Source organism: Sus scrofa, chromosome 6 (assembly GCF_000003025.6).
Source record: "Sus scrofa isolate TJ Tabasco breed Duroc chromosome 6, Sscrofa11.1, whole genome shotgun sequence".
NCBI classification, from domain to species: domain Eukaryota; kingdom Metazoa; phylum Chordata; class Mammalia; order Artiodactyla; family Suidae; genus Sus; species Sus scrofa.
This window is the reverse complement of record NC_010448.4, coordinates 108,418,447-108,432,551: the sequence shown is the minus strand read 5'-3', so window position 1 is coordinate 108,432,551 and position 14,105 is coordinate 108,418,447. Positions and strand designations below refer to the sequence as shown.

General features: G+C 45.8%; 1 protein-coding gene across 1 annotated transcript in view; it reads left to right on the top strand.

Moving 5' to 3' along the window:
- Nucleotides 1-14,105, top strand: part of NPC1 (NPC intracellular cholesterol transporter 1) — a 47,361-nt gene that overhangs the window by 17,935 nt on the left and 15,321 nt on the right. Inside the window, 8 exon segments of the mRNA NM_214322.1 lie at nt 1,886-2,053; nt 2,724-2,973; nt 5,442-5,515; nt 6,075-6,385; nt 6,388-6,444; nt 7,718-7,944; nt 10,760-10,860; nt 12,300-12,402. Coding sequence (NP_999487.1) covers nt 1,886-2,053; nt 2,724-2,973; nt 5,442-5,515; nt 6,075-6,385; nt 6,388-6,444; nt 7,718-7,944; nt 10,760-10,860; nt 12,300-12,402 — 1,291 coding nt within the window.

Below are 14,105 nucleotides of genomic sequence, written 5' to 3'. Positions count from 1 at the left end.
GAATGAGAAGACAAGCATAGACAGGGAGATACAATTTGCAAAGGACTCAAAGGACTCTTACCCAAAATATGAAGAACCCTTACATCTCAGCAGTGAGAAAGTGAACAGTCTGAAAAATGGACAGAAAAGAGACCTGAACAGACACCTTACCAAAGAAGATATATGAATAGCAAATAAGCATGTGAAAAGATATTCAACATCATATATTATTAGGGAATTCCAAATGAGAACAACAGTGAGATACCACTACACCTATTGGAGAGGTCAGTGTTTTGGCCATTCTAAATGTGGATACTTGCTACGACATGGATGGACCTTGAAAACATCATGCTAAATGGTAGAAGCCAGTCGTAAAAGACTATTATATGTATTATATGATTCCATTTATATGAAATGTCCAAAATAGGCAAATCTATAGAGAGAGAAGTAGATTAATGGTTGCTTAGAGCTTGAAGGGATGGGGAGATAAGGGAGCATTAGTTAAAGGGTACTGGATTTTTGGTTTTTTATTTTTTGTTTTTGCCACACCTGAGGCTCATAGAGCTTCCCAGGCCAGGGGTCAGATTTGAGCCACAGCTGCAAACTATGCCACAGCTGTGGCAGTGCCTGATCCTTAACCCACTGTGCGACAGTGGGAATTCCCTAGGGTTTTTTTTCTTCCCTTTTAGGTCCACACCTGTGGCACATGGAAGTTCCCAGGCTAGGGGTAGAATCAGAGCTGCAGCTGCCAACCTGCACCACAGCGATGCCAGATCTGAGCCATATCTGCAATCTATGCCTCAGCTTGCGGCAGCACCAGATCCTTAACCTACTGAGTGAGGGCTAGTGATTGAACGTGCATCCTTGTAGATACTAGTTGGGTTCTTAACGCACTTAGTCACACTGGAAACTCCTGGATTTTTTTTTAAGGTGATGAAAATATTTTAAAGTCAACTGTGGTGATGGTTACACATATCTGTAAATATGCTAAAACCTATTAATTATAACTTTAAATCGGTGAATTGTGCAGTATGTGAATTATCTCAGTAAAGCTATTTTTTAAAAAAAGAAATCAATACCTAAATATAGTTCAGAAAAACTATAAAATTCCAAAGATAAATATCTTTAAGGCAAGTAGAGAAAAAATACAGATCACTTTGAAAGAGTGACAATTGGATATTTTCTAACAGCAATTAATGGAGGCTCAGAGGCACTTGAATGATCACAGTTCTAAGGAAACTATTGCTTTAGTTAAACCATCTTCCAAGAGTAAAGGTAAAACGCAATGAATTTATAAGTATCCTCTTAAAGTTTAGGCGAAGAAGCACCTGGGAACTTTCTAACAAGCAGGGACTGGTAATTGAATGTTAATATAGGACCCATTACTACTACTTCCTTTTGTGCAAATTGTCATTGACCTTCTTATTTCATGTGTTGTCTTTGTATGTGATAAAACCAAAAAGAGTAGCATTGGTTTGATTCACACATGACCTCTCTCCTAAAACCAGTTTTTAATCCTGTAAGTTCCATAATTCTCCATGTATAGAGTTTCCGAACCAGCTTCATTGACTGAAGAGGCCCTGGGGTTCTCAGCTTCTCCTTCTGCAGCCTTTCGTGTGGCCCTGTGTACACTGTGGGTAATGCCTCTGCAGGCTACATGGGGAGCAGAGCCTTTCCTGTCTTTGAATTTTAAGTCGCTTGGAATCTGGCCTAGCATGTTACCTGCAGGATGATAAGCCAGTTTCACAGGTGATCACCCTTCCTACCCTTAGTGTCTACTGTCCGTGGCTCCCGATGGCAGTGTGTCTGCATGGCCAAGTTCACGTGGGAGGAGGCTTCTATAAGATCTCGCCCAGTGAATTAAAGCAGCGCGGCCTTTCAGTCTTTCTCCCTTTCTCCTCTCCAGCCATGTACAATGCCTGCAGGGATGTGGAGGCCCCCTCGAGTAATGAAAAAGCCCTGGGGCTGCTGTGTGGGAGGGAAGCCCAAGCCTGCAACGCCACCAACTGGATCGAGTACATGTTCAACAAGGACAATGGCCAGGCACCATTCACCATCACACCCATCTTTTCAGGTAGGGATAAAGATTCCCAGGGTTGCTGTGTTTTATTTATGATTTTTTTTAAAGCCCAGGAACCTTAAATTACAATAGGGTGATAAATTCAAATAAACTAGGTCCTAGAGTTTCCTCTACTGAGAGAGGTAAGTAGAGCATTTATCTGTCTGGTTAATTTAAGGGCTGGCCTGGAGGAGGAAGAACTGCCTTTAGGTGTTGCTACAGAATTGAAAGAATAAGCTGGGTTTTTTAGTTTGAGGTTTTTTTTTTTTTTTTTTAAAAAGGCCTTTCAGAAGTTCTGCAATAGTATTAGACTAGCCCCTTATCTAGAGATAAGACTTGATCAAAGGTTTACCTTGGAATGTGAGACTTGGATCTTATTGACAAACCCTGTGCCCAAAGTTATTGAAGTAACTGAAAATTTTACAGTACTAAGCAGCAAAATGTATCTCGATCACCCACAAACGTCTGGTCCTTTTTATTCTTCTGGTTGTGTTCTTTATTTCAGTCTGTTTATCACTGGGTTTAAATATATATATTTTTTTTGCTGCACTTGTGGGATGCGGAGGTTCCTGGGCCAAGGATTGAACCCATGCCACAGCAGTGACACACCAAATCCTTAACCACTAGGCCACTTGTAGTGTTTTTTTCCAATGGATTTTCTTACTCAGCACAATCCTCCCTGCAGATCTTCCCACCCACGGGATGGAGCCCATGAACAATGCCACCAAGGGCTGTGATGAGTCCGTGGATGAGGTCACGGGGCCGTGCAGCTGCCAGGACTGCTCCATTGTCTGTGGCCCCAAACCCCAGCCCCCGCCACCTCCTGTTCCCTGGAGAATCCTGGGCCTGGACGCCATGTATGTCATCATGTGGAGCAGCTACATGGCCTTCCTGATCGTGTTTTTTGGAGCATTTTTTGCTGTGTGGTGCTACAGGTAATCCATTTGTTTTTCGTCCAGGGCAAGAATAAAATTACCCAAGTGGCACTTCTGGCTTTCACTTGGCCGGCTTCGATTCATTAGAATAGGAAGCAAATGTCTGCATTAGTACCACCTGAATTTCCTGTATCCTACAACTGGTCTACAACCAAAAGCCTATTAGATATCGAAACATTTGAAGTCAGTTTCATTCTCTTGTTTAGAATGGCATGTGATTTAAAGCATCCATTCTTTAGCAGAAAGTTTTGTGAGCTGAATCTGATTCAAATCTATTTAAATGCATTACTATAGGAGTTCCCATCGTGGTGCAGCGAAAACAAATCCGAGTAGGAACCGTGAGGTTGTGGGTTTGACCCCTGGCCTCAATCAGTGGGTTAAGGATCCGGCATTGCTGTGAGCTGTACTGTAGGTCACAGAAGCAGCTCGGATCTGGTGTAGCTGTGGTGTAGGACGGCAGCCATAGCTCTGATTGGACCCCTAGCCTGGGAATCTCCATATGCCTTGGGTGCGGCCCTAAAAAATAATAATAATAAAATAAATAAAAATAAACGCATTACTATTGTCCTTTTTAGATATTAACATCTTGGTGTAGGACAGCACATTTTAAAAAATCTTTTTATTTGGAAATAACTTTAGACTTACCAAAGGGGTACAGAAATAGTAGAGTTTATTTCTATCCTCTCCAACTTCCTCTAATGTCATATAAATCACATCACCCCTAGTATATAATATAATCAAAACCATGAAAATACCATTGGCAGACTATTATTGGCTAAACCACAGTCCTTTCTTCAAGTTTTACCAGTTTCTCCTCTAACACCCTTTTTCTCTTCCAGGACCCATGGCACATTCACTTTTTGTTTTCTTCTCCTCCAGTCTATGAGAGTTTCTCATCTTTCTTTCATGGCCTTCACCCTTTTGATGAGTACTGGCCAGTTATTTTATAGAATGTGCCCCGCTTTGGCTTTATCTGCTATTTTCTCAAGATCATGTCAGAGGATATATGAAGTCATTTTGTCTCATCACTGGTGATTTAACCCAAATTGCCTCATTATGAAGGTGTCTGCTGGCTTCCCCACTGTGCAGTTACTATGTCTCCCTTTAGAGCTGATAAAGACCTAAAGGGGAGAAAAAAAAAAAAGACAAAGGGGAGTGCCCGTCATGGAGCAGTGGTTAACGAATCCGATTAGGAACCATGAGGTTGTGGGTTTGATCCCTGGCCTTGCTCAGTGGGTTAAGGATCTGGTGTTGCCGTGAGCTATGGTGTAGGTCACAGACGCGGCTCGGATCCACGTTGCTGTGGCTGTGGTGTAGGCTGGCGGCTACAGCTCCGATTAGACCCCTAGCCTGGGAACCTCCATAGGCCGTGGGTGCGGCCCTAGAAAAGACAAAAAAAAAAAAGGGAGACATGTTGAAACTATGCTGATACCTCATTTCTCCTCAAACTGTCACCCACTGATTTTAGCTTTCATCTGAGGATCTTGTCTGCAACATGTACTCCTGTTGCCTTTGCTTCATTGTGATTTTGTATTTTTCTCATTCCTTCTCCATTTACTAATTAGACCTACCTTGTACAGAGTTATTCCTTCTCCCCTACTTATTTTTTTCAGTTATGTTTATATCACAGATTTTTTTTTCTTTAATTCTATGGACTCTGTCTCGTACCATTGTTTTATCTTGCTGCTCAAATTTTCCCAATTTTGACCACTGGGAGCACCTTCTGGTGGCTCTGTGTTTGTTTAAGCACGCCTCTACCTTTCTCAATCTTGTTCTTATTTTCTGGAATCACAAGGTGTTCTAGGCTCATATGGTATTTGCCCTCCCCCAGCCCTAGAGTCAGCCTCTTCTGCAAGGAGCCCTTGTTCCTTTCCTGGAGAGTGCTGTTTAGAAACCAAGATCTCGGACTTCCCATAGTGATTCAGTGGTTAACAAATCTGACTAGGAACCATGAGATTGCAGGTTCGATCCCTGGCCTTGCTCAGTGGGTTAAGTATCCGGCATTGCCGTGAACTGTGGTGTAGGTCACAGACGCGGCTCAGATCCCACATTGCTGTGGCTCTGGTGTAGGCTGGTGGCTACAGTTCTGATTCGACCCCTAGCCTGGGAACCTCCATATGCTGCAGAAGCAGCCCTAGGAAAGGCAAAAAGACAAAAGAAAAAAGAAACCAAGATCTTGACGCTAGGTGTGCTCATAGCTCCTACAATTAGTGTTCACTGTGTTTTTAAGGGACCTAAAACTTTAAATGAGAGCTACAGGGTGAAATTATCTTGTTAATTTGTTTTTTTTAATACCCTCTTCAGTTCTCCCCTGAGACTGGTGAGCAGAGAGACCCAGAACAAGGGGACTTAAGGGGAGGAAGGGCACAGGATGAGGAAGTAAGCTTTTAAGGGTTGTGGGAATGTCAGAAGAATAGCCTCATGAAGCTGAGATCCACTGACACGACTTACATGCTTTTATTTTTCAGAAAACGGTATTTTGTCTCTGAGTACACCCCCATTGATGGCAATATAGCTTTCTCTGTAAACTCCAGTGACAAAGGTAGGCACGTTTGTGCTTAAACAAAAGGGGTTGGGACCGCGGCATGTTCGTGCGCCTGTTCTGGGAGAGGCACTGAGCTGGAGCTGAGGACAGGGCTGTGGTTGAGACAGGGTCCCTGCCTTTGTGGCACTAACAACAGTCAGGGCAGGTCAGAACTGTGTCATTAATAGCAACAGTAGAATAGCCCTGGCCTGGGATCAGAGCTGTGGAGGTGATAACTGGGCAGGCTGAGAGCAGGAGCAGCACCTTTCCTGCTGTTCCTCGGGGCACAGGACATTTGACAGCTTTGCTTTTCCCAGGCTTGTGTGTGTGGGCACCCTAAGTTCCTCCAGGGGTTGGGGATGGCAGGCCCTGTGGGCTGCAAGGAGGGCTGCTTCCAGCGCCGATGGCTGGGTAACTGAGCCTGGCAGGGGATTGCCTGGTACGCTTACCTGTGTGCCCTGCCAGGGTGTAATTCCCACCACGCTACGTGTGCGCAGTCACAGCTAACGCTCTCCCTGTTCGATTTTCAGGAATGGCTTGGCTTTTAACCTCCACCCTCCCTCTCCTACTCTTCCAGGGCAGGCTTTCTGCTGCGACCCTCTGGGCGCCGCATTCGAGCGGGGTCTGCGGCGGCTCTTTGCCCAGTGGGGTGCGTTCTGCGTCCGGCACCCCGGCTGCATCGTGTTCTTCTCCTTGGCCTTCATCGTCGCGTGTTCCTCAGGCCTGGTGTTTATCCGGGTCACGACTGACCCGGTCGACCTCTGGTCTGCCCCAGGCAGCCAGGCACGCCGGGAAAAGGAGTACTTTGACACGCACTTCGGGCCCTTCTTCCGCACGGAGCAGCTTATCATCCGGGCCACGAACAACCAGTCACACATCTACCACCCTTACCCGCGGGAGCCGACGTGCCCTTCGGGCCTCCACTCAGCAGAGACATTTTACACCAAGTAAGCTGCTCTTTGCAGAGATCGATTTAGGGGGACCTGGCGCTTTGCCAGCTTTTGACCAGTTCGTTTGACGGGCGTTGGGGGATGAATGTGGTAGTATATCTCGTAAACCTTGATGATGAAAGTAAAGGCACTTTTCGCGGAGTCTTTAAAAAAGTAAGAGATGTGTTTCTCTTTTGAAACAGTGTATGTGTAGTTCACCTTAGGAACTTAGGAATTTTTTTTCCTTTGGTAATTGAAAAGTAACACACCAGGACCCAAAAGGATGAAGCCTCTTATGCCGTCCTGGGGACATAGGCAGGAGCTACTGGCAGATTCCACCTGCAGAATGGATTCATCATTGCCTGAATGTGGGATTCCCCCCCGCATTTGGCAAGAGATGCACTTGGGAAAAGATCCAGGCCATTCTCTTACACAGGCCTTCAAGCCTGACCTTCTCGCTTAACACACTTGCCCTGGAGAACTGTCTGTAGAGAGACTGCATCCCACTTTTTTCTTTTTCTTTTTTTTTTAATCCATGCCCATGACATGTGAAAGTTCCCTGGGCCAGGGATCAAACCCAAGTCACCATAGTGATAATACCAGACCCTTAACCCGTGACTTCACAAGGGAACTCTGTATCCTACTTATTTTTTAATGAACAGTTGCATGGTTTCCCTGCGTGGTTTTCCTTTAAACATTGGTCTTTGCCTACAGAAGGTCTAATGCCTTGAAAGAACATGAGAATGTTCCCAAAACTTTCATAGACTCTTTTTGCCACCCAGTGATTATCTGTTGCTTTTTCCCAGCTTGTTGCAAAGGTGCAACTATTGTAATTTACATCCTGGAGTGTCTTCTCTCTTAGAACATATCAGCATCTGCATAAATAATCCTAGTATGGAGCAAGGTGGTATTTGTTAGGGAGGGGGGTGTCAGGGAAACCAAGCAGAATTCCCCAGGCTCCCCTCTGTGTCCTGGTGGTCACTGCTGGAGAAGAGGGATGGGGGGATGTTCGTGAGTCCTGCACCCAGACATGGTCTGGACGCTGTGTCCCCTCCCCATCTCCCTGGGTGCCTCTGAGTGGGGTCTTCATCCCAGTTTGCTGTTCCCTATGAGTGGGTCCTCGCTGTCTTCTGATACTTCACTGTAGTTCGTCTTAGTCTCCTTTCCTGTTTAGGAAGGGTTGTCCCCTGACTTTTCATCTTCTGAGCCCTCGGGGCAGTAATGGTTAGTCCAAATCTGAGAGAAATTTGATGTATTTCTGGGTTGGTTGATTTCGAAAATCGTCTTCCAGGTTCTTGATTTACAAACAGCAATCGAAAACATCACTGCATCCTACAACAACGAGACGGTGACGCTTCAGGACATCTGCTTGGCCCCTCTCTCACCATATAACAAGAACTGCACCATCCTGAGTGTGTTAAATTACTTCCAGAACAGCCATTCCGTGCTGGACCACCAAGTAGGGGACTTCTTCTTTGTGTATGCGGATTACCACACACACTTCCTGTACTGCGTACGGTATGTGGCAGAGACAGCCTTCCCTTCATCCCGCTGATATCCGAGCACATGCTGTGACCATGCGCCCTTGTAGGTGCTAGAGCCCCAGCAGGGACAAAGAATGGAACCCTCCCAGCGAAGCCTGCATCCTGATGGAGGGAGGCAGACGGTGGACAGTGGTTCTTGTCCTAGAGGCAATGCCACAGGGAAATGAAATGAAAGCTGGGCGATAACCTTTGGTTGCATCTACGACACAACTCCGGTGTTTCTGAGCTGGTGTCATAGAGCAAACATAGAAGCCGGTAATGCCTTTGCTTTCCAATATAAATTGACATCTCCATACCGAGTTTTTTAAATGTACAGCATCCCCTCGAGGGGTGAGGGCCAAATCAGAGTGCAGTTTGGATCAGAGTGCTCAGAAGCTGAGTCCTGTCAGCTGGCCAGGCAGGGAGCATGTGTGTGGTTTGAATTAACCACAGAGAAGCCATGCTTGGCGGCCTGTGGGCTGATGGTTAGGCGTGTCTGAAGGCAGGAGGTGTGGCTTGGTCTCTGCTCTCCCTCCCTCAGTGCCCTGCTGCTTGGCCTAACCTGATCTTACCCGGACACAGTTGTTCAGCCAGTCGGACAGCCACTGGGGCTGTTTCAGCATTATGGGAGCAGAGGAATTATTGCTTATTACTTGAGCATGCTGCTCAGTCAGCCACCTCTCAACAGCCAAGTGTGCCGCTCAGTTAACCACGTCTCAACAGCCAAGCCCTCTGAACACTGGCCTGGTTTGGGGACTTGAGGTTCTGTTTGGTTTTGGTCCTGAAACATGACGTCTGAGGGACCACACCACATCCTGGGTCTAGAGCACGGTCCTCTTCCGGTGTTGGGCTGTGTTTACTCTTCCAGGGAGGTCACCTCTATAAGCACGAGTCCGTGAAACAGGTGTAGCCCGTGTACCCCAAACCAGCCTTCTCTGAGAGGCAGCCATGGTCAGTCGAAAAAAAAGTTTTTAGTATTATTTAACTTTATTTAAGAAGAAGCGTTATTTTACTTTCTCTTATTGTATAAAATAAAAGTCAAAACTTTGGGAGTTCCCACAATGGGTTAAGAATCCCACTGAAGCAGCTCAGGTCTCTGGAGAGGTCCAGGTTCAATCCCCGGCCCGGAACAGTGGGTTAAAGGATCTGGCAATGCTGCAGCTGTGGCTCAGATTCAATCCCCAGCCCAGAAGCTTCCATATATCACGGGTGTAGCCACTTAAAAAAAAAAAAAAAATCAATCTGGAGTTCCCATCGTGGCTCAGTGGTTAACAAATTCAACTAGGAACCATGAGGTTGCGGGTTTGATCCCTGGTCTTGCTCAGTGGGTTAAGGATCCAGCATTGCCAAGAGCTGTGGTGTAGTTTGCAGACGCGGCTCAGATCCTGAGTTGCTATGGCTCTGGTGTAGCCTGGTGGCTACAGCTCCGATTAGACCCCTAGCCTGGGAACTTCCATATGCCATGGGTGCAGCCCTAAAAAAGACAAAAGACCAAAAAAAAAAAAAAAAAAAATCAAAATTTTGGCAATGAGGGTCACATGAAACTGGTGTTTTCCCGCAGGGAGCATGATTCACGAAGGTGTGGATTGCAGGCTGTGAGCACCACCTCACCCTAGCAGCAGGGATCTGTGTGGTCGGTGCTCACACTTGTGCATTTTCAGCTCTCACCTCCCCCCTCACTGTCCAACCTTCCCTGGGCTTTCTCCTGGAGGTGGTCCTGCAGGGGCCCCGCCGGCTCAGAGCCCAGCACAGACCTCCTGCCTTGTATAAAGGCACTGACACCTACCAGTCACAGGATCCCTGGGTTCTTCCTCATGGGACTCTTAAGGATTTTAACCTCAGGATGAGCTCTCAAGCCCTGATGTGGTGGCAGAGCCCCGTGGCGGGGGTGGGGGGTGGTTGTTGACGGCCCTTGGCTTCTGGCCACAGCCCTGCAGCCTGTCCACCCTGAGCCATGACCTGGCCTCCAAGGCCTGATTCCCTCCCTTGGCTTGAGGGGCTGTGGTTCGGAATATGTGCGAGGACCTTCATGAGTGCCCAGAGAGTCAGCTGTCTGTGTAAAACAGCTCACAGCCTCCCTCTTCCCCAGATCTAATCCTTCCCCAGTGCCTGAGGATAAAAATTTAAACTGCCTGGCATGGCCCTTAACCCTTTTTTCATGGCTTCTTCACCCTTCCTGGCCCCGTCCCCTCCCTGGGAGGCCTCCCGCATGGCACCCTGTGCTCTAGACCCGTACGTGATGTGGTCCCTCAGATGCCGTCTGCTCTCTCCTCTCTCTTTTTATTTATTCTTATTTTTTTAATTACTCAAATGAATGTATCACATCTGTAGTTGTATAATGATTGTAACAATCCAGTTTCACAGGATTTCCATCCCATAACCCAAGCACATCCCTCCACCCCCCTCCTCTCTCCTCTCGTACCTGTTGCAGTGCTCTCTCCTCTCCTCCCGCTGTTGTGGTGCAAGGAATGCCCGCCCTTCCTCCCCCCAGGCCTCAGAGACCTGGGTCTGTCCTGCTCTCCCCTCTGTGATGACAGTGTTCCCCACGTATCAGTGGCTCCCTCCTCTGTGTATCATTCACCGGGCGGTATTGCCCACTTCATACTGTATTTACCTGCTTCTCCCTTTGTGACGCTGAGCGCCCAAAGCAAGTACCGAACTGTGTTATTCACCTGAGGTTCACCTCAGGAACCTCAGCACCCAAGTTATACTTAGAATATAATCAGCCGCATTTCTGTTGTTAAACGTTTAGGTCTCTGTGATATCTTGAGGTGATTCTAATCGGGAGGTGTTTTCTAAATGCTTGGCAGGGCTCCTGCTTCCCTGAATGACACCAGTTTGCTCCATGATCCTTGTCTGGGGACGTTCGGTGGACCAGTGTTCCCGTGGCTCGTGTTAGGAGGCTACGATGGTAAGTGAGGGCAGCTTTTACTTTGTCTACTAGGTAAAGGAGTCTTGCCTCTGTCGTTAATAATCAAGTGGTAATTACAAAGATTTCATCAATTGAGCACTCTTATTAGCTCCCCAATATATTGGGTCCCAAATATAATCTCTTCTTTGGCTTTGGGCTTGGGTTTCATTCTCAATTGGAAAGAAGTGGACAGGAGTTCCTGTTGTGGCTTAGTGAGTTATGAACCTGACTAGTATCCATGAGAGTATAGGTTCAATCCCTGGCCCCACTCAGAGGGTTAAGGATCCAACATTGCTGTGAGGTGGGTGTAGGTCACAGACGTGGCTTCGATCTGGAGGATCTGGCGTGGCTGTGGCCGTGGGGTATGGTGTAGGCCAGCAGCTGTAGCTCTGATTCGATCCCTAGCCTGGGAACTTCCATATGCCGCAGGCACAACCCTAAAAAGCAAAAAAAGAAAAGAAGCGGATGGTGTTAGCCATTTTTAGGTTATTCTTTGGGAATCTGTTGACATTTCCCCAGAATAATGCCATTGTGTACATCCACATAATATGTTGCCCAGTTTCAAGGAGTTCGTGGAACCCTTGAAATTCATCAGTAGCGCCTGTAGGGAGTTGTGGACCTCAAGTTAAGAACATCTGTGATGGGGGAGAGGTAATATTTGAGACAGATGGGGGAAAACAAAGTTGATGGGTTGCTTTTTCGTTCTAAGCCAGTTGGTTAAGACTTCAAACACTTTCATGGTGGGTAGGGCAGTTGGCTTGCTCTTTGCTGGTTCCTACAGCCTCTTGGAACAGATGATACAATGAGGTAATGATTCATGTGACAACTTGGCATCGGAAGCCTAATTACAGGCAGCTCAGCAGGTTTTTCTGCAGCCTAATGAAGAGGCCATATAGTGGGAGGGGAGAAGTTGTGATCTATACTTAATTTTTACTCTGCCTTATGTATTAATAAATTTCTGATCCCGGGGGAAAAGATGGAGTCACAGCCATCAAAGGTAAATTTGGTTTCTACCTTATTCCTTCCACCAAAGTAAATTCCAGGTGGATCAAATATTAAAACATAAGAAATGACACCAGCAAAGAACCAGAAGAAAATGGAAGAGGAATTTTAAAAATAATTTTTAAATGGAAAAGGGTTTTCTAAGCAAGACACAAAATGCAGAAGCTAGAAAGAGAAACACTGATGGATTTGGCTACATGAAAATTTTAAATTCCTATGTAGAGAATGAAGTTTAAAAAGCCAAAAAACAGAAAGCTGGAGGAAAAAAAAAAATAGTGTATGTAACAGCATTTCCTTAATCCATGAAGAGCTCTTGGGGAAAAAAGAGCCCAAATGAGAAACCAGGTACCTAGCTGGCTTGTGATTTTCCGCTCGCATTTATCTACTCTTCTGCATGCTTGTAACCTGCTTTTTGATGTCACCTTTTTCCTTTCTAGATCAAAACTACAACAACGCCACTGCCCTTGTGATAACCTTTCCTGTCAATAACTACTATAACGATACAGAGAAGCTCCAGAGGGCCCAGGCCTGGGAAAGCGAGTGAGTTGCCCACAGGGTCTAAACAAGCTGCTTTGTTTGTGGGAAGCTGGATGCTTCCAGAAAGCACCTAATAATTTGTTCAGCTACATTAACCAACATTAGATTTAAGTTATGTCAGTGCTTTCACTTGGTACTAGTGATTCCAAAAAAAAAAAAAAAAAAATCCTGTATTAAATAAATTTGCCTGTAAACAGTCTTTACATACACATCCCTGTGATGAGAAGTGTCCAGGTGGGAGGGTTCCTCGTGTCATTTTCTTTTCTTTTCTTTTCTTTTTTTTTTTTTTTTTTTTGCCATTTCTTGGGCCACTCCCGCAGCATACAGAGGTTCCCAGGCTAGGGGTCTAATCAGCTGTAGCCACCGGCCTACACCAGAGCCACGGCAATGCAGGATCCGAGCCTTGTCTGTGACCCACAGCTCTAGGCATATTCGTTAACCACTGAGCCATGATGGGAACTCCCCTCGTGTCATTTTCTAACAGCAGCACCTGGGAGCAAGCTGACTGTATGTCAGTAAGGGAGGTACAGCCAAATATTATGCTGTCACCAAAGAGAACGAGGTAAATGGCTCAAGACGTATTAAATGAAAACTGCCATCAGCGTGTTTGGGCAAATATATGCCATGGGTGCTGTCCATGCCTAGAATAGCTATCAAGCCAAAGAGCCGGGAAGCGGTTAGCTGTGACATCACCTCTAGGGAATGGAAGAAGGGACAGAGGGAGGACAGGGGCTTTGAACAGCTTTGTTGGGATATAATCCATGTACCATACACGTCACCCATTTAACATGTACAGTTCAGTAGCTTGAAGTGTATTCATGGATATGTACAAACATTGCCACAGTCAATTTTAGAACATTTTCTTTACCCCAAAGGAAACCTGGTCACCCTCCTCTCCTCTCACCTTCCTAACGTGTAGCTTTGTACAACCACCTGTCAGCTTTCTGTGTCTGTAGATTTTCCTGTTCCAGACTTTGACATGAATGAAAACATGTATGCAGACTTTTGTGTCTGGCTTCCTTCACTTAGAATATTGTTTTCAAGGTTCATCCAAGTTGTATGTTGTTTTCAAGGTTCATCCAAGACGTAGCATGTATCAGTCCTTCATTCCTTTTTATGGCTGAAGAGCATTCCATTCCTGTGGTTATAGTGCATTTTTGTTTATCCGTTCATCGGCTGATGAACATTTCAGTTGTTTCTGCCTTTTGGCCACTATGAATTATGCTGTAGACATTCCTGTACAAGTATTTTGTGTGAACATACATTTTCATATCTCCTGGGTCATATATACCTAGGAATAGAATTGATTGGTCGTGTGGTCATTCTTTGAGGAACTGCCAGACTTTTTCCCAAAGCGACTGCACCATTTTACATTTGCTCTGAAAAACAGAAGTTTTTCATGTTGGTCAAGTCCGGGTTATCTATTTTCTCTTTCGTTGCTCATACCTTTGGTGTCATAGATAAGAAACCATTGCCTAACCCCTGACCTGGACGTTTACATCTATGTGTTCTTCTGAGAGTTTTCTATTTTGGCTCTTATATTCAGGTCTTAGTTGCACTGAGTTAATTTTTGTATTTGGTGCGAGGTAAGGGTCCAGTTTCATTCGTTTGCATAGAGCTCTCCCAGTGTCCCAGACCATTGGTTGAAAAGATTCTTCTTTCCCCCGTTTGATTGACTTGCCACCTTTATTGAAAACGATATTGAA